This window comes from Coccidioides immitis, assembly GCF_000149335.2.
Source record: "Coccidioides immitis RS genomic scaffold supercont3.1, whole genome shotgun sequence".
Taxonomy (NCBI): Eukaryota; Fungi; Ascomycota; class Eurotiomycetes; order Onygenales; family Onygenaceae; genus Coccidioides; species Coccidioides immitis.
This window is the reverse complement of record NW_004504310.1, coordinates 5,662,563-5,680,024: the sequence shown is the minus strand read 5'-3', so window position 1 is coordinate 5,680,024 and position 17,462 is coordinate 5,662,563. Positions and strand designations below refer to the sequence as shown.

Genomic DNA, 17,462 nt, shown 5'->3' with positions numbered 1-17,462 from the left:
AAGCAACAGCGGCAAGGGGTTGGCACTAGTTAATCCAGGTTCTTCGGATAACCCAGGGAGCTCCGAGGTGTCTCTGGGACGTTGCGTGTCGAATTTAACCACCACATGCTGCTGTCGCCAAAACCAGAAGCAAAACTGTCCTTGGAGGCTCCCCAGAATTCATTTTATACTGTTGAAGAGGCGTCTTCTTAATTGAACATGGCCGTAGCAACTTTGATCAGCAAGCGTCTGAAGGACGTGCCAGGTTCGTCAAGCCCCTCCCCAGGGTAGTGGTGGCTTCATTCCCTCCCACACAACAGCGCGCACCGCATTTCCCATGACATTTACTTGCTATTAAACACATTGCGACTAAACTTGGCTTCTACCATCCTGGGGTTATAGGCAAATTAAAGGTTGCGGAACTCTTCTTCGAGGTTCCCGTTGACTACCGCCGCCCAAAGGATGCAACCATCAGGCTCTTTGCGCGGAGCGTACAGCGACGTTCATCCTCCGCTGAAATTGAGCCTGAAGAGAGGAAATTGCCATGGGTGGTGTATCTCCAAGGCGGACCCGGAATGGGATGCTCCCAACCCCAAGATATTGGCTGGGTTGGTCCCTTTTTAGATAAAGGATACCAGGTACTAAGTGCTATCGACGCTCATTCGGAGTTACATATTTGAAATTCCAATTTCTATGTATAAAGTCCTAATCTCAATTCTAGGTGCTACTTCTAGATCAACGGGGAACGGGTTTAAGTTCCCCGATCACAGCGGCGACTCTGGCCCTGCAGGGGAACGCTGTCAAGCAGGCTGAGTATCTGCGGAGCTTTCGAGCAGACAGCATTGTCCAAGACTGCGAAGCTGTACGCATGTGTTTGACTGCGGACTACCCGTTGGAAAGGCAGAAATGGAGTGTCCTAGGACAAAGTTTTGGAGGTTTCTGCGCTGTTACCTATCTTTCGAAATTGTAAGTCTATAATCCCGTTGTCCCAGAAGGAAAGCACTGATTTGTTCTGCTCTCGTATGTAGCCCCCAAGGATTGAGAGAGGTGTTCACTACGGGCGGACTTCCACCCTTGGTGACAAATCCCGAACCCGTACTCGAAAAGACATACGGTAGGTCCAACATTGAACCTGGATACAACCAGGATTCACTGAACTTATTCGCCGCCAGGGAAACTTCAAGAGCGCAACAAGGCATATTATGGGAAATTCCCTGAGGACAAGGAGAGAGTACAGACAATTCTACGCCATCTAGAACAGAACGATGTCAAAGTGCCTGATGGCGGTGCTCTTACCCCAGAGAGATTCCTGTCTCTGGGAATTTCTCTTGGCATGCGAGGTATGCTTCCATCTACTCTACTAGATATGACTGTGCTAACCCAGGAAAAAAAAAAAAAAACAGGAGGGCTTGATTACGTCCATGGTGCGTTAAGCAGAGTCCGAAAGGCAGAAACTCATTTCTAACACTGAAACTATCCAGACATTGTCCTCAGGTGCTCCAATGATCTCGAGGTGTTTGGCTTCCTCACACGGCCGACAATCTCTTTGGTTGACAGTGGTAGTACTTTTGACAACAGCATTATCTATGCCGTCCTCCACGAGGCCATCTATTGCCAGGGGTTAGCATGTTCAATCTGCGAGCTCAACTGGTAACATCTGCTAACACTCGGATAGGGCTGCTTCGAATTGGTGTGCCGATAGGGTGATTCAGAAACTGTCCAGTTTCCGAAGCCGAGGAAATCCAGAAGGGATATTCTTCACAGGAGAGATGGTAGGGTTATTATCGTTTTCTGCAGCTATGAGGAAAGGTTGCTCACACTAGCGCAGGTTTACAAGAATCTCTTCGAGACATCTACCGAATTAAAACAGATTAAAGAGGCCGCTGACATCGTTGCCTCGTACGATGACTGGCCAGAATTATACGACAAAGAACAGCTGGCAAACAATGAAGTCCCGGTATACTCAGCCACATACGTTGATGACATGTACGTGCATTATGATTTCGCGAGAGAGACAGCTGCGTCAATTAAGGGGTGCAAGAACTTTATCACCAATACCATGTACCACAACGCTCTGCGGGCCAACGTGGAGGAGCTTCTCAAGCAACTATTTGCCATGCGGGATGATACAATAGACTAGCAGTTTAGATGCATCCCATGTACGACAGAAAAATGCGTCTGTAACCGTATGATTGATCATAATGGAAGATTTCCTTGCGATGGACGTGTAGCTGGGAGGGTGTTAGTCAGATATATCTCTCGCAACATCCACCAGTCGTAATTTTCGCGAGTCTCTTGGATGGAATTGCGCCACTTTGGCTTTGACAAGGAATCTTGATACAGCAGAATCCTTTTCAAGCTCGATATAGGATGAAGTTGATGCTGCATCCAATAGCCTGTCAATCAAGGCGTGAAACTCCGCTGCCGAAGCATCCCTTCTATTGTTGACCGTCGAAGCTGGCCCCTCAACACCGCTAGCTCGACGGCGAACAAGGTCATCAATCCGCTGCTGCCTCGAATCCGCATCATCTACATGCTTTGTTTTGGGCTTCTTCTCCTTGCCATGAGCTGTATACCCAGCTTCAAGTGTGCTGTCGGAGATATCGACCTGGTCACCCACCACGGGTCCACCCAGATCTTCAGCTGCCAACATGGAAGCAAGGTGCTCGTCAACAAAACTCTTCAATGCAACCTTTAACTCGGCCGTCCTTCTGTCGAGCTCTGTTTCTCTGTTTCGCTCCTTCTGAATCAGCTCCTTGGCGAGTTGTGAGGGTTTCTTCTTCTTCCTCGCTTCTTGTTGTTGCTGGGTTTGCACGGCCTCCAACCTTCTTCGCAATTCTGCTGTAATCATTCGCGCATCCCGGAGATTTGCTTCTTCCGTGTTCAATCGCTCGCGGTTCGCGACGAGATCTTGCGTGACGGCGGAGATGCTGGCTTTGAGCTCTCGAATCAACCGGATGGAATCCCGGAATACCAAAAGGCCACTGAGAGGGGAGCCAGGTGCGGGCAGCTCTGGTTGTTTGGCAGTGAGAGATCGGTAGGCAGCAGCAGCTCGACGAGTTTGCGCAAGGCGGGTCGCGGGGTCTAGATCTGGTCGAGGGAGATCGAGAGGACTCCTTGCTCGCAGCTGCGTGGTCTGTTAGAAGTCCACTCAGTTACAAAGAACCAATTTCGCATACTCTATTCAGTGTAGATTCTTGTCTTTCAGCCTGCTCCTGTAGACTCTTCAGGGTTGCATCGAGCTCCTTTCCATAGTTACCGGAGTGGCTTGCGCCAGTGAACTCTTGCTCGCGTTGCGTCTCAAATTCATTGCAACTTTTGGCAAAGTCCTGGATCTTCTGCACAACCTCTGCTGGCAAGCTCATCTTGTCAAGTTAGAGCCCCCGCGCGCGATAGCCCCCCAAAGCATCCTCCCGCCTGTCCGCGTGCTTGCTTCTCCCGCTCTCGGCGGCGAATCGGTACCAGCCACCCGGTTGATTTCACGTGATCTTGGGCTAGGCCTGATGCGGCTAATGCACGGTCGCTAAAGAGTGCGCTAGCGGCAGAATGTTTCCACCTTCCTCGCCTTCTCCAGCTTTCTCTCAACCTCGCAACTCGATATCAAGCGTCATCGCCATCAGTCTCGTCTTCTTGCCAGCGAGAGAGAGCACATCAACGCCGTCCCGCACCCTGTTCTTGCTGGTTTCTCGTCATCCTCCCCATGAATGAGTACGATTACTTTGAACATCTCGCTTTGACTCTTCTATTCCCAACTTGTTCAGCGACCTCTTGCTTTTTGCCCCTTTTGTGACCAGCTGGTTATTCGATCCTCTGCTTCGAAGGAGCTCGATTGCTGGAATATAGGTACAAGGCAGGCTTTGGAGGCATCATAAGGACCCTTTTGCGTTTTAGCATCCCTTCTGACACTTGTCAATCTGCCAACACTACCTACCCACCTTCTTCCTTCGCCCGCCGCTTTCACCGTTCATCCAGTCCGCTTTTCACCTCAACACTCTCCGTGACCTCTGAAGAGATCATCTATTTCCCGCAACCCTGTGCTCAGCACAGTCACCTTTAACCAAGCATCTCCTTTTACTCGCCGGTTTTACACTCGGCAAGCATTCCTTTTACTCAGCCCAGCACTCCGCCTTTTCACACAGCACCAGCACCAACTTCCTCTCCAGCCGACCACCTGCACCAGCAAGTTTTCCTTGAGAACTCCTGGTGTACATAAGCGATACAGAAAGGAAAAAAAAAAAAAAATAGGAAGAAAGACATTCAGTCCTCCATCGACTCTTTTTTTTTCTTTTCTCTCAGCGTAGGTGCAACCTAGCAGACCCGTTTATCCCAACATCCAACATGTCGGCTTCGCCAACCTCCGCCGTCGCATCTACGAAACGACCTCTCGAGGACCCATCCTCGCCTTCTGGTCCGACCGATCAGCCGGATGCCAAACGTCAGGCATTAGATAAAGTAGTTAAAGGTGACGAGCAGGAGGTCAAAGGGGACCAGGATAATACGAAGATCGAGGAAAATAATAAAGTCGAGCCTACCGCCGAAACCGATGGCGCAGCCCAGAACAACGTCCAGGATGGTCAAGGTGATCTAGTGGTTCCCGATGCCCCTAACAATGGAAAGTCTTCCCCAACTGCTCCTTTGGAGACTCAACCTATTCAGTCTACAGCCTCACACAATGACCGTGCAACCTCCCAAGCACCTGGTCAATCCCACGGAACACAGGATGAAACCGGGTTTATTCACATCCGTGCTGTTATTTCAAGTGCTGAAGCTGCCACCTGCATTGGTAAAGGTGGAGAAAATGTTTCTCAGATTCGCCGTCTCTCCGGTGCTAAATGTACCGTCAGCGATTACACCCGTGGTGCAGTCGAGAGAATCCTGACTGTTAGTGGTCCTCAAGATGCAGTTGCAAAGGTAAATTCACCAGTGGATAGCCCGGCTACAGCATGTTGAGTTGGTGACTGACATCCCTTGACTAGGCGTTTGGGTTGATTATTCGTACATTGAACAATGAACCTCTGGATTCGCCATCTACAGCTCAGTCCAAGACCTATCCCCTTCGCCTGCTTATTCCCCATATCCTCATTGGCTCAATCATCGGCAAGTCTGGCGTTCGCATCCGCGAAATTCAAGAGCACTCTGGTGCACGCCTCAATGCCTCAGATTCCTGCCTTCCCTTATCCACTGAACGATCCCTTGTTATCCTTGGTGTTGCTGACGCCGTTCACATTGCCACCTACTACGTTGCCGCCACTTTGGTTGAGCAGTTGACAGAAAGGTTCGGTGGACCTGCGGCCTCAGCATATGCAACCCGAAGTGGTGGTCCCGCAGGTGTTGTTCCCGGTGGCATGCAAGTAGTTCCCTACGTTCCGCAACCCGCTGGTGGACAATATGGCCATCCAGACAGCTTCAAGCGACACCATCCCCAGGCCAATCGCGCGATGTCTACCGGCTATGGAGTGCCATATATGCATGGACCTGGCCCAAGTCCGCACGGTATGCAGCAGCCTATTCATTATAACGCCTCCCCCCGCCAAGGCTACACTGGGGCTGGACCGCATCAGCCCGCTCCCTACGGAGCTCCTCAACCTCCTCACAGTCATGGAACGCCGGCTCAACCAATGGGAGCTCCTGTTGCTGGCGGCCCATTGACCCAGCAAATTTTCATTCCCAACGACATGGTTGGTGCTATCATCGGAAAGGGAGGTGCCAAGATCAATGAAATCCGCCACCTTAGCGGGAGCGTCATCAAGATTAATGAGCCCCAGGACAATAGCAATGAGCGTCTGGTGACCATCACTGGAACCCAGGAGTGCAACCAAATGGCCCTCTACATGCTCTACTCGAGACTTGGTGAGTCAAAGAAAGGTCCTGTTCCATGAAATCCCCGATATGTCTAATGACTTTTACTTGATAGAGAGCGAGAAACATCGCATTTAATGGTATGATTCACATGGTCCTGGATTCAAAATGCTCTCAGCGGAGCTTGAATTCATCACAAGCCATCAGCCATGTAATTCTTAATATTTTTATGCCCTTTGCTCATTATCCACTTTTTTTTATTTCCATCAAAATTGATGTTCACATTCCAAATTATTTTCTCTTTCTATTGGGCTGTACTTTATCACACAAATGGTATGGTCTATCTCCGAATTCTGTCTCTCCCGTGTCTTTTTACCCCTTGTTCAGTCAACCAATGTGGTTTCCAGCACTTGTAAACTGCCAACCTTGTATTATTATTATTATTATTCCGGGCGACAGCATCACTTCGAAGACAGCATCCCATTCATGTGCATTTTCGGATTCACATACCCTATGACATTCATGCCCCAAAAATCTAGTGATTCTTAGGACTTGCTCCCGACAGTGTTTGCCCAACATCTCCGATCACCTTGAAAAGCTGTTCAACTTGATTTCTGGGTGGAATTCAGACCACAACACTATCTGCTCACATAACGGGCTGCAACTTGACATGCCTCATCTGCAGAATGTTGATAGGGGGTAACATCTTCTCCCTTATTGGCGCAATGGATCTGTCAAACTCTGCTGCTTTTCTTGCCATTTCGTGCTGTTCCTTACTCTCCCATTCGACGACAAAGACTACCAGTTGTGCTTTTCCGGACTCACTGCCCTGGTGCGGAACGCTGCCTGGTCGCTCGACCCAGCCCATTAAAAAGGCGCTTGGGGGCTCGGACTCTCTCAGTTGGAGACATATGGAGCGGAAATTGATCAGATTGTTGTTTAAGGAGGTCCTTTCGGGCGGGCTGAGATCATGTGGGAATGCAAGGACAGCCAATTCGATGACTGAAGCATTGGTGAAGAGGCCATTTGGCGGCGGAGTGAGGGTGGTGTGGAGAGCAATTGGAGTGGTATCTGGTTCGATAATGGGAGCGAGCAGAGAAAGGGGAACGCAGCCGGTTGTGTCATTCCATTCTATTTTGTTTTTCTCGCGTTTTCGCGCGTTGTTTTTTAGTAGGCTATGGGCAAAGCAGAGGCGTGTCTCTCGAGCTCCTGAGGAGAAGAGGAGGTCTTACCGATAATCCAAACAATATTGTTCTCATTCTCGATCGTTCGACCCCAGAATGAACTTAGATATCCACAGCTTTGTTTGACGGTGTTTAATGCGCTGAGGAATAATCTGCCATCATCATTTTCGCGGTCTTCTGGCTTGACATCTGACTTTAATGTGAAATAGATGAATTCCGTGACTATATTCGATGGGGTCATTGTCGCCACAAAATTGAAGCCTCTTGGTTCCACCCTTTTTGCAAATGCTACAAGCTGTATGGAGTACCCTGAGGATTTTAAACGGGGCGACGATCTGCAGGCCTGCACCATTTAATAGAGCTTCGAGTGATCGCGGGAGTGGAGTTGACCGGGAGTTGGCACAGCCAGAGCGGATCGGGCAGCATGACGTCATCCCACGTGTTTGTTGTGTGGCAAAACACGTGCCCGAATTCTATATTCAGCACGGAGTACGCTAGTCCTTAACAGGTTAGGGAGCAGAATGGCCTGTGCTTTCGCCTTCGAGGGCTTGGCATGTTGTCACCTGAACAGCAATATTTCAGTGTGCACACAATGGAAATGTTGATATCTGCAGACATTTCTGTGGAAAAGGGAAAAAAGGGGAAAAAGCAAAGAGAAGGGTATCTCAAAAGACAGAGATGTCTACCTTCTCCTCTTTGGCTAAAAAAAGCCAGAATTACACATCGAAATCACACATTGCTTAGGGGAGCACCAAGGTATACGACTTCCAGCGGAATGAAAAAATTTTGCTCAGAGGGAGGTACCATATATATATTGGGGCCGGTAAGGTCCATCAATCATTTACGGGGATGAGAAGGGTATCCTAGCACCTTGGGATTATCGCAATTTCATCCTAGGTACAGTTCCAGAGGTAAATCGTGGTACATCTGGTAGTCCAAGTCAACACTCCATTCCAAAACGAAGCACTTAACGAGAGCGACGACAGCCATTGGACTGAGAACAGGAGAACTCTCGACAGGGTCGTCATATCTCCAAAAGGTCGTCTCATCGAGTTCTGCAGTTGTGCCATCCCACAGGATCATCGCTATATCTGTAACAATTCTGACCACATCACCGGAGTTCCCGCTACCAGCCGCAACAGCACTGGTAGCCATATGTGCCATATCCCGTCTGATGAACTGGGCATCCCACCCTCGAGCAACCAATTTCTCCGGCCATCTATCCACCGCGGAGCGAAGGGTTTCAGCTAACTGATCTCGATATCGATCCATTCTCGGTTTAGCAAATGCAACAAGGATATCGCGCATGCCCCGATGAATCGACCAGGAGAGAGAGGACCAAGGGAGACAATCGAGGGCTCGATTGAGAGCTCTAGCCTCCTCTTCAGGGACAAATAAATCAACAACATGATTATTGCCTTCACTGCTAGGCAGGTCGAGCCTAATCATGTTGCTTATTATGTCACTATCACCTAACGGCTTCATCGAGAGAAAGTCCACCTCATTCACGTTGCCTCCTATCATATTGTAGAGATGTCTGCCGCCATGCGCACCGCCAAATCCTCTAACCGCGTACTTCAGAATCCATTGCCCGGATGACTTTCGTCCTGGAAAGGCACATTTGAAAGAGGTAGGTCCTGATGAATACACCACTCCGGCGAGCATTTGCAGACACCTATCTACTCTGCTTTGAAACTTCATGGGATAAACATCCCTCGAGTGTGCATGCGAATCGTGAGCAGCAAATTTGACGTGTGCAATGTCTCCAAGAGGCCATTCCACAAGCCACTGTCCGCAGTAGGATGGGTATGCTGCGCGAAAGCCAGAAGCGCCGCTATGCCTGAATGCCGGTCGAGCATTGGTCACGCAGAAGAGCGCCATTAGGGTTGTGCGAGAAATGACTACGCATGAGGAGCGTCTGTGCTTGAGAAGAGGCCGTAAAGGAAGGTCGTCCCATGTGCCCTTCGAAACGTCCACCAGTGATTCACGGATGATGGTCGTTATGTGCTTCATATCTCCAGTGTGCTCTTTGGAGGGCTGAATGAAGTATGACCCGCTTTCGTACTCCTGGCTTGGAGGAGAGTGTATGACTGCAAGTATCACTGACCAGCCAGCCTTCCCAGCTGGCTGTGTCAGTGGTAAGCGACTGATGTGTACCGTCTTCCGACCGCAGAGCCCATGGGGCAGATTGGCAGCGATGACAGGGCCAACGGGAGGTGGTTTGAGAACGCGATACCATGGAATATGCGGCTGATGGAGCATCCATCTGCCCAAATGCCGAAGGTCTCTCAAAGCACGGAAAGGATCTGCGGAATCGATGAGGCTCCCGAATTGGGTCACGATGGAGCCCAACCCGATTACCGTTGCGGCCAGAGAAAGCCAGGAAGCAACTGTTTGTGAAATATCCATAATCTAAGCAAGCTGACCAACTACTCCGTAGAGATCCAGTGAATAGATGTTGCAGGCAACCACGCAAAACAAGCACAGCTGGTTGTGTCTTGTGATGCCGTCTCTTTTACTTCTTTTCTTTTCTTTTTTTGTTGTGGAAGGGCTGGTAGTTTTCACTTTTGGGTCATGGTTAGTAAAAAAAGAAACATGAGCTCCTTGCCAGCCACGCTAGCCATTTATCGCGAGAGCTCTGGTGGCCCCGCGCTGGCTTCGATGGCCGGGGTGGCTCACCCTGCTATTGGACGAGTGCGGGGTGTGACATCGACTGCATTGCATGGTGTCCGTGCCCTGGTGGCCTCAGGCTTTCACCATGTCTCTCCTTGTTCCCTGACCCAGGCTTGCTATTTGGGGGGAGTTGATGGTTCGGTGGGGGACCAGTTGAATAACTCGTAGCCAGCTTACAGGAGGTCAGTCACTCACCAGAACATTTTGTCCTGTAACTAGTTATGATAAAAGATTAGTGGTCAAATGTCTCTGTCACACTCGTTGCACTGGCTAAGTTCTATACCTAAAATAAGTCTGAGAAACTAATAAGTTAATTCTGAAATATACTCTGATTACATAGGGAATATCCCTCAAAATCTTCTACATCTATCTCACGGAGGTATGTCCTTTCATTTACCGACGGTGATGGGCTAGCCACGGGATTGAGACATCGAAATGGACGTGCTAGCTGACAGATAAGTTGATATCGTGTTCATGGCATTGTGCTGGGAAACCTGTGCCAATTATGTTTCCGAAATATGGCAAGACTGGAAAATGATGGTCCAACTCTGCCAGCAGGGACAAATCTCCAGCCATAGTTAGCTCATGGTCTTGTTGGTGTGCGAAGAAAGGCTCAAGTTGCCAACGATACCCCGAGGCCCCAGGGTCGGCAAAATATTAGAAATGGTGCGTGAAATGGATGAAGCAGCCAACTAAGCAAAGCAACCGATCAGCAAGTCTATGCTAAGCGGTTGGAAGACTATGCGCTCGGTAGGGATGGACTGGATGGACAAAGGTTTTGGGACCCCGGGGATTAGTCTGTTAGGGTGGCGGGGGGAGGAAGTGTCCACATCCTATGTGTGAGATTGAATGGTATACGGAAGTGTAGACCAAAAGTCTTTTCCAACGCTACTACTCCTCTCCAGCCCGGTAATCAGTCCTTGAGAGTGTACGGCTCGAACGGCTAATCAAGAAACATCTACAAGTATCAAGCGATTCGGCCGGAGCTAGCCGTCGGGACTTTTGCTCGTCAACCTTGCTTGCACATTAACTAGTCGGAATCTAGCTCAAGGCTCCCATATTTCATATACACATATCAAGCCAAAATGGAAGACAATACGAGCCTGCCTTGTGCTTTAAACAAGCCTAGACTCCAGCTTGGGGCTCAAATTCTTACTGTGCTCCCCTGGCGTGTAGAGAAAGCGACCGATTTCCTCGGTATACAGTGAAGAGTGATACTGATAATTTTCCTTTCAAATGCCTATCCGTCTCGCTCGATATTCCGATACTCCTACCATAGGATCCATCTTTGCAGCTGGATTTTACGATGAAGAAGTAGTGGGAGTCATTCTTCATCCATATAGGGACCAGTTCCCGCAAGACTTCGTGGCGCATTGGTACCATCGATGTCGAGAAAGGTTCTGGGACCATTCCATGGTGTACTTGGTGAGCTATGAGACGGATCCAGCCTCAGGAAAGGAGGTTCTGACGGGGGCGGCGGAATGGAAACGTCAAGGGCTGGGATGGGAGAAGGTATGGGGCTTATGGGGATGGTGGGATCCAAGTACGTCTTCGTCGTGCTTCCTCTGACACGATCTGTTAACCCCACTGACTGTCCGTCTCTCAGGACGTCTCATCAGGCCCGTTTTCGCCTTCATGAATTTCCTTGCCAATACCTTCTTCCCCAACCGCGCCGCCGCAAAGCCCCCGAACATGACTCCTACGACTTTCGCACCGACGACCATCCCCTTTGTCGCCCACATCCTCTCTTCCCCTCCATATCGTAATAACTGCTGGGCTTTGTCTTGCCTTGCTGTGCTTCCGCAGTATCAGAATCGCGGCTATGGGCGAGAACTGGCTGCCTGGGGGGTTGCAAAAGCGAAGAAAGAAGGCATCGTTGCTAGTGTGGTGGCTTCAAAGGGAAAAGAACGCTTCTATCAACGCTGCGGTTTCTCGGAGCTGGTGGGATGGTTAACGGACGGAGAAGAGAACCCTCTGAAGAAGCTGGGCGTCCAAGGCGGTGCCATTCTCTTCACACCACCCAGCCCTGGGTTAGAGGAGAAATAAATAACTGACAGCTAGCATGGTGCCGACAGCCTGGGACGAGGCCTGAAGTTCAGGGTGTATCATCATCTTTCGAGTGCCATTTTCTCGGCATATCTTGCGTGCTGCATGGTTTTGTTTGTAATCGCTAAATATCTGCTCGCATACAAATTTAGTAAATCAAATCTGCACTCGAATATAATAATACATGCATTGTAATTGGACTTTGTAGTCGATAACTCTACGGAGCACACTGGCCCCTGAGAGACCCTTGGTTCTCTAAAACTCAAATCTCACAAACCACCAAAACCCAAGCAGCGAACATGAAACTCCGAGAGAGAGAGAGCCGGTTCATCTCGGGCAAGCAATGTCTGGATAGTAGCGTTGGACCTCGTACTCAGGTACGTGCATTGTATACTATCAACGATGGCTTCGCTTTTGGTTCTCCTGTCCCTTCTAAGCCTCCTAGCCCTTGTTGTGCCCCTTCCTCGATCGACGGTTTTTCCTATCCTCACTCATGCCGTCGCGTTCTCGATCCCAATATTATTCAGGCAATGCTCAAGAAGGCGACAAAGGCGCGCGGCGAGCAGAGCCACCACCGGCAGTGGTGAGTATGGCACCGAAACCACCGGGCTGTATGGCCTGGACCATGCTGTTCTCAATGCTCGGTTGAAATTTCCGCCGGACAAGATGTGGATGAATATGGGCTATTGGAGGGTTAGTTGCATAGTTTCGTCTTTCGTTCTTTTTGCCTCTTTTTTTCTCCTCTACGTAGGATAAGAGTTGCTTGATATAATATATCGAAGTTTACCTTACGGAGAAGTTGATTGTTTTCCTTGTGTTACTTTTTATTTCCCCGATGCTGTGGTTTGTGAAACATACGCCAAAAGAAAGTACTTGATAACTTGTCCGGCTAGAAAATAGCTTGCTGTCCGCACGGCTGATCAACTATTGGCAGCCGGGACAATTTCAACAGCGGAAGGAGAAAGTATTTCATCCAAGTAAGAGGACAGAGAGGCGCGCGGAGTGCTCTTGATACTGGCATCGCTTTTATGATTCATTTAATTTTGATGCTATCAACGCACGCGAATGATGCTCAAACTAACGTAGCCTGTACATAACCAGGACGCGACAGAGTTGCCAGAAGCATGCGAAGCCCTTGTAGAACGAATACTCCAATCTGCAGGGCTTGTGAACCAGATGCGGGAAAACTATGAATTGCCCGGCCGTAAGGATTCGGGCTTGGTGAAGAGAGTATTGCTTGACCTTGGATTCGGATGCGGCGAGCAGACATTATATTTGATGAACAGGACTTTTACAGGGACTGTCGATACGAAAGGAGATCGGCAGGAGAATATGCCTGCTTCATTATTCCAGCGTTACGTGGGTATCACGCTGGATAAAACACAATATGAGTTTGCAAATTCCAGAGTAACAGCATCCAGGCATCACGACGGGGAGAATGGGAGGCGCTCAAACCAGACCCGGCCGCATGGTCCAGAAACCGTCCAGCTGTTTTGCGGGGACGCCGCAAATCCGTCCTCATGGTCCAGCGAATTACGACAAGCCATAGATATCGCTTTTGCGCAAGAAAAGGAGCAACATGGCAATCATCCAATCAATACCGAACGATATGTGCTCGCTCTCGACACTGCGTACCATTTTAGACCATCCCGTCGCGATATTTTCCGGTATACTCACTCGGTGCTCCATGCTCACTTTCTTGCATTCGACATCTTCCTCGCAGCACCTTCATCTCGTCTAAGATCAGTCTTGAATAATTTGCTTTTGCGGTTACTTACGCCTTCTCTCTCAGCTCCATTTTCTAATTTCGTTACGCCAACCACATACAAATCACAGTTGCGGGACGCAGGTTATGCTGAAGAGAACATTATGATAGAGGATATCACAGAACATGTGTTCCCTGGCCTGGCAGACTTTTTGGAGCGAAAAGATCAGCAATTAATTTCATTTGGGCTCTCTGGGTTTTCCAAGTGGAGAATCTCGGGGTGGCTATTTAGATGGCTGTCTTCTGGGGGTATACTTAGAGCAGGAATTGTGGTTGCGAAATGGGCTGGTAAAACACAGGACTAATCATGGATAAGCTGGATAAATCGGTTCTGTTGTCGCCTCGCTAGAACCGAAGGTGGTAAAAGAGGGATTCATGGACGGAGGAAGAATGTTGAAATCACCGTTGGTATCTGCTGGGAAGAGTTTGTCCCATTCGCCCTGGGTAAATTATATTAGTATCTTGCGCTGTAAGAGTAGTTGTGAAAGTTTTGTGTGTAAGAATCTTGGTCCTCAGGATACCCGAAGACATAGGGCGGCGATTGCGATAGCAAGCTCAAGTGCGAATAAGCGGACAGATGCTTGCTGCAATTAGTGGTATCATTCGTTACAGCGCTACTTACCCAGTCAATATCAATTGCTGCAGTAGGTTTTCCGCTGGCTGTCTGTGGAAATAGAGGAGCGGCATCTGATACACCATTGTTTTCGATCGACGAAGCAGCTCCGGCTGTCCCCAGTCCTGTTTCAGAGACAAACCACAAGTTGGAACTACTTGAATCCTCAGACCCAACTCGGTCAGAATCATGACTCGCCGCTCTCACAGGCTGCCTGGGCAGTGAAGAGTGTTGTTGCATAGCGCCCGGTATCAAGAAAGAAGGCTCGGTGAGCGGCTGGGCAAGAGGTGGTGATAACATTGGCACCCGCTGACCGTAAGTATCCGACTGCGGGAATGCCGGCTGGCTTTCAATGCTTTCATTTAAAGAAGAAAGATCCGCAGGCCTCTGACAATGTTGCTGCCTGGTAGTACCGGGCAATTCGCTCGAGAAAGCCACAGAGATATCATTACCTTGGGCTTGACGGGATGCCAACGATTTCGGTACTGCTCTCTGGAGAGGAGGCGGTTCTGTGTAGCTTCCAGAACTTTCTCGCTCTGAGAACAGAACCTTTGAATCAACCATGCTTCTTGGAATTTTCAGCTTTCTCATCTCCCGATATACAGTCATTCTATCGCGTAAAGCGGTCAAGATAAGACGAGCCTTTGCATCCCGCTGCTGAAATACATCCTGGGAGCCAGCTTCGTTAGCCAGGTCGGGCGCCAACGACGACGTCTCAAAAACATAGTCCAAGCACCGCCATATCCGATCGGCTTCTCGTCGCATTGGAGAAGCGAAAATCTCCATAAGAAGGAGCAATGCGACATGATATTGGTTTAAAGCACCATGATACCATGCCCAAACGCGTAAGTCTGGGGAAGTTTCAAGTTGGATCGAGTCTTCGAGCATTTGGGTACCGCTGCTGATGAGGATTTGATGCAAGCGATCCGGCATGCGGATAGAAACACCGTTTGCGTAACGATGCAACACCGATATGTATGCGCGACACAGGAGAATAGACAGCATGAGCTGCGCAGCTCGGTGGATGGGCTTGGGATTAGGTACGAAAAGGAAAGGACCGTATTTGGCACAGGTGGCTTTTCGAAAAGCCTCGATTTTCGTAAGTACTTGAGTTAGACTGACTTGCCTCTTCTCAATTCGGATCCTGTCGACAAGGAGGAGCCGACGCAGCTCGTTGCATTCAATCCGAATTCGCATATAGGTCATATCCGTCCATCGAGGGGCGTCTACAATGGAGTCTGTAGAAGCTGAGGAAATCTCGGAATCATCCATGTTGACTGGAAATTTGGTCGAAAAATCCTCTCGCCGGATTGAATGACGTGGTCCTTGTAGTAAGCTCGTTTGGATATCAAGGAAACACAGTTGGTACCAGATCATCCGTCGTACATGGCATTCCACCGGCCCAAGGCCATACTCTTCTGGGTCACGATGAAGTCCCATGCACTCAGCTAACCGTATGGCCGTCCCAACAAGGACGGAGTGGGCTCGAGAGATCTCTTCTCGACACATCGGAATCTAAAGGGTATAAGCTAAGCGCGCCAAAACAAACATGCTAAAGACAGGAGAAAGGGACGCTATACCAGGTACATCACCAATGCCTGAAGCGTCTGCACTTTGGTCGTTTTGAGGAAGTTGGCTTTGCTTAGGGCCATCTCGGTCCCCAGTTGAAAATTCTCGATAAGCCGCTTCTGGGGGACGCCAAATGTGCTTAAAATGATATCTTCTGACATGCTAACGACAGCACTGAACATCGCGGCGAAGACAAGCGCTTGGAGAGAGAATGCCGGCTCAACCCCGTTTGATACATTTATCCAGAAGTCATTGTACTGCTTTTCAAATGTTTGACGATGGGCAATTTTAGCAATAGGGTGCACCGCTTCCCAATACTGTTGTAGCAGCCTGTCGCCAGCCACTCTTGTCGGCAAAAAGTCTGCCAACATATACCGTTGGGAACCGTCAAAGAACATTGCAGATCTGGGAGCAACATATGAAGCGCTGGGTTCAAAATATGGGTTGTCTCCTACTGCCGACATCTCCTGCAGCAGCTGAGGATCTATTGATGGAGTTGGTGCGAATTTTTGGGGCGTATCAGACACACGCAGTGTCCCCAAAGCGGCCGAGAGCTAAATGGGAATAGAAGTGTCAGCAAGGAACTCTCCAGAGCTGGGTTTGAATCGGCCTATTTCAAAAAATATAAAAATAAAAATAAAAATAAATCATTGCAGCAGTTTATAGAATCAACTGGTACGAACCTCATCAGCAATCATTGGCCTATAAAGTCCTCCAATCCTATCAGTCATCCTCATTCGTCCCAATTTGAAGCCTAGGTCTAGCGACTCGTCATCGGCATCATCATCGTATGCCGCATCCTGCACGGCCAACGGTGTAGGTTCCAAGTCCTTCTCATCATCCGGGACCGGGAGCCGACTATCGTCTTTCCCTATTACATCCACAATCCCGTCGGCTTGGCCGGGGCCATCGTGGTCTCTTTCCTGGATAGCGTCGCCAGACGCTTCCCGTCTAATCGCGACCCCCTGTCTCGCGGCTGCATCCCGCTCAAGACCACGCTCCAATGACCCGATCTTATTTTTGAGCTCCGTCAGCTTCATCCGCGACGCCGCATCCGTGGCCGGAGCCAGGAAGAGACAGTCGCGTTTGGACTTGGAGCAACTGGAGCACGGATGGAGTCTGTCGCATTTCAACTTCCGCCTTCTGCACTCGAGGCAGGAGGTTATCATCCGGTTGCGACGTCGGATTCTGGAGGGGTTTGAGGCTCGGGGTAAGGTCGCCGTGGGACTGGGCTCTCTAGGCGACGAGGGAGCTGCTCCATCGGTCCCAGCGCCTCCCCCAGTGGCGTCGGCCGGAAGAAGCAACGCAGCGGCTTGGTTAAACCTTGGAGTCCATATAGTAGGGAAGAGAGGGAGAGGCTGGTCGACGCCAGGGGTGGTGCCCGGCCCAGAGGAGGAGTACTGGGCTGGCAGGTTCGTGGAAGTTGGAGTATCCATCGGCCTCACAGGGTACAGGAAACGCTCTGCTTAGGTATAGCTAACTGAATAGCCAATGATGGGTCAGCTTCTCCCAGCTAGCGCTTTAACGGGAGGCCGTGGATTCTGCGGTTCTCGTCAAGTCGAACTGGGCATGGAATCCATGCTGTACCCGTCACGAAGGTTGTCATCATAGACGGACTGGAAGGATGCAGAGAGGCGAGTCGAGATCTCAGGCCGCTGGGGGTTCGAGAGCCAGGCTTGTGATTTGATGATGATGAATACGACTTTTAAACCTTCGGACACGTCCGTCACTCAATCGCTCCTTGACTGGATTGGTGTTGGACTCAGGCCGCTTTGTGCACAAACGCTGAAACGGCCGAGCAGCCAGAACATTTCTGGGCTCCAAGCCCAACAGT

General features: G+C 49.8%; 9 protein-coding genes across 9 annotated transcripts; 5 read left to right on the top strand and 4 right to left on the bottom strand.

Moving 5' to 3' along the window:
* Positions 1-106: 106 nt before the first annotated feature.
* Positions 107-3,106, top strand: CIMG_01062 (prolyl peptidase). The gene is made up of 9 exons (XM_001247290.2): positions 107-244; positions 382-617; positions 701-945; positions 1,008-1,093; positions 1,152-1,319; positions 1,383-1,403; positions 1,461-1,599; positions 1,655-1,751; positions 1,808-3,106. The coding sequence occupies exons 1-9, from the start codon at positions 199-201 to the stop codon at positions 2,117-2,119; spliced, it is 1,350 nt and encodes a 449-aa protein (XP_001247291.1). The 5' UTR covers positions 107-198; the 3' UTR covers positions 2,120-3,106.
* On the bottom strand, positions 1,373-3,395 carry CIMG_01063 (uncharacterized protein). Its single transcript, XM_001247291.2, has 2 exons — positions 3,159-3,395; positions 1,373-3,106 (listed from the first exon to the last, which is right to left on the bottom strand). Exons 1-2 carry the CDS (start codon positions 3,342-3,344, stop codon positions 2,222-2,224), a joined length of 1,071 nt encoding a protein of 356 aa, XP_001247292.2. The 5' UTR covers positions 3,345-3,395; the 3' UTR covers positions 1,373-2,221.
* Positions 3,396-3,573: 178 nt separating this feature from the next.
* On the top strand, positions 3,574-5,916 carry CIMG_01064 (KH domain RNA binding protein; the record flags this gene model as incomplete). Its single annotated transcript, XM_001247292.2, has 3 exons — positions 3,574-4,890; positions 4,956-5,829; positions 5,894-5,916. The coding sequence occupies exons 1-3, from the start codon at positions 4,318-4,320 to the stop codon at positions 5,914-5,916; spliced, it is 1,470 nt and encodes a 489-aa protein (XP_001247293.1). The 5' UTR covers positions 3,574-4,317.
* CIMG_01065 (uncharacterized protein) lies at positions 4,953-7,306 on the bottom strand. Its single transcript, XM_001247293.2, has 2 exons — positions 7,011-7,306; positions 4,953-6,909 (listed from the first exon to the last, which is right to left on the bottom strand). The coding sequence occupies exons 1-2, from the start codon at positions 7,201-7,203 to the stop codon at positions 6,425-6,427; spliced, it is 678 nt and encodes a 225-aa protein (XP_001247294.2). The 5' UTR covers positions 7,204-7,306; the 3' UTR covers positions 4,953-6,424.
* Positions 7,307-7,538: 232 nt separating this feature from the next.
* On the bottom strand, positions 7,539-9,371 carry CIMG_01066 (uncharacterized protein; the record flags this gene model as incomplete). The annotated part of the gene is made up of 1 exon (XM_001247294.2): positions 7,539-9,371. One exon carries the CDS (start codon positions 9,369-9,371, stop codon positions 7,851-7,853), a length of 1,521 nt encoding a protein of 506 aa, XP_001247295.1. The 3' UTR covers positions 7,539-7,850.
* Positions 9,372-9,623: 252 nt separating this feature from the next.
* Positions 9,624-10,522, top strand: CIMG_10675 (uncharacterized protein; the record flags this gene model as incomplete). The annotated part of the gene is made up of 3 exons (XM_012358861.1): positions 9,624-9,771; positions 9,976-10,014; positions 10,096-10,522. The coding sequence occupies 3 exons, from the start codon at positions 9,624-9,626 to the stop codon at positions 10,215-10,217; spliced, it is 309 nt and encodes a 102-aa protein (XP_012214284.1). The 3' UTR covers positions 10,218-10,522.
* A 349-nt stretch (positions 10,523-10,871) lies between these two features.
* Positions 10,872-11,847, top strand: CIMG_01067 (uncharacterized protein; the record flags this gene model as incomplete). Its single annotated transcript, XM_001247295.2, has 2 exons — positions 10,872-11,178; positions 11,242-11,847. 2 exons carry the CDS (start codon positions 10,872-10,874, stop codon positions 11,679-11,681), a joined length of 747 nt encoding a protein of 248 aa, XP_001247296.1. The 3' UTR covers positions 11,682-11,847.
* Positions 11,848-12,046: 199 nt separating this feature from the next.
* CIMG_01068 (uncharacterized protein) lies at positions 12,047-14,079 on the top strand. Its single transcript, XM_001247296.2, has 2 exons — positions 12,047-12,374; positions 12,783-14,079. The coding sequence occupies exons 1-2, from the start codon at positions 12,084-12,086 to the stop codon at positions 13,749-13,751; spliced, it is 1,260 nt and encodes a 419-aa protein (XP_001247297.1). The 5' UTR covers positions 12,047-12,083; the 3' UTR covers positions 13,752-14,079.
* CIMG_01069 (transcription factor) lies at positions 12,684-17,462 on the bottom strand. Its single transcript, XM_001247297.2, has 4 exons — positions 16,312-17,462; positions 15,640-16,182; positions 14,069-15,574; positions 12,684-13,886 (listed from the first exon to the last, which is right to left on the bottom strand). The coding sequence occupies exons 1-4, from the start codon at positions 17,062-17,064 to the stop codon at positions 13,752-13,754; spliced, it is 2,937 nt and encodes a 978-aa protein (XP_001247298.1). The 5' UTR covers positions 17,065-17,462; the 3' UTR covers positions 12,684-13,751.

Coding starts and splice junctions, on each gene's coding strand:
- CIMG_01068 (XM_001247296.2), top strand. CDS start 12,084: ATGGCTTCGCTTTTGGTTCTCCTGTCCCTTCTAAGCCTCCTAGCCCTT. Junction 12,375..12,782: donor TGAATATGGGCTATTGGAGG/GTTAGTTGCATA, acceptor GTACATAACCAG/GACGCGACAGAGTTGCCAGA.
- CIMG_01062 (XM_001247290.2), top strand. CDS start 199: ATGGCCGTAGCAACTTTGATCAGCAAGCGTCTGAAGGACGTGCCAG. Junction 1,094..1,151: donor CGTACTCGAAAAGACATACG/GTAGGTCCAACA, acceptor ATTCGCCGCCAG/GGAAACTTCAAGAGCGCAAC. Junction 1,404..1,460: donor AGGGCTTGATTACGTCCATG/GTGCGTTAAGCA, acceptor GAAACTATCCAG/ACATTGTCCTCAGGTGCTCC.
- CIMG_01065 (XM_001247293.2), bottom strand. CDS start 7,203: ATGACCCCATCGAATATAGTCACGGAATTCATCTATTTCACATTAAAG. Junction 6,910..7,010: donor CAATATTGTTTGGATTATCG/GTAAGACCTCCT, acceptor AAAACAAAATAG/AATGGAATGACACAACCGGC.
- CIMG_01069 (XM_001247297.2), bottom strand. CDS start 17,064: ATGGATACTCCAACTTCCACGAACCTGCCAGCCCAGTACTCCTCCTCT. Junction 15,575..15,639: donor AGGCATTGGTGATGTACCTG/GTATAGCGTCCC, acceptor TATACCCTTTAG/ATTCCGATGTGTCGAGAAGA. Junction 13,887..14,068: donor CAGCAATTGATATTGACTGG/GTAAGTAGCGCT, acceptor TAATTTACCCAG/GGCGAATGGGACAAACTCTT.
- CIMG_01063 (XM_001247291.2), bottom strand. CDS start 3,344: ATGAGCTTGCCAGCAGAGGTTGTGCAGAAGATCCAGGACTTTGCCAAA. Junction 3,107..3,158: donor AAGAATCTACACTGAATAGA/GTATGCGAAATT, acceptor CAGACCACGCAG/CTGCGAGCAAGGAGTCCTCT.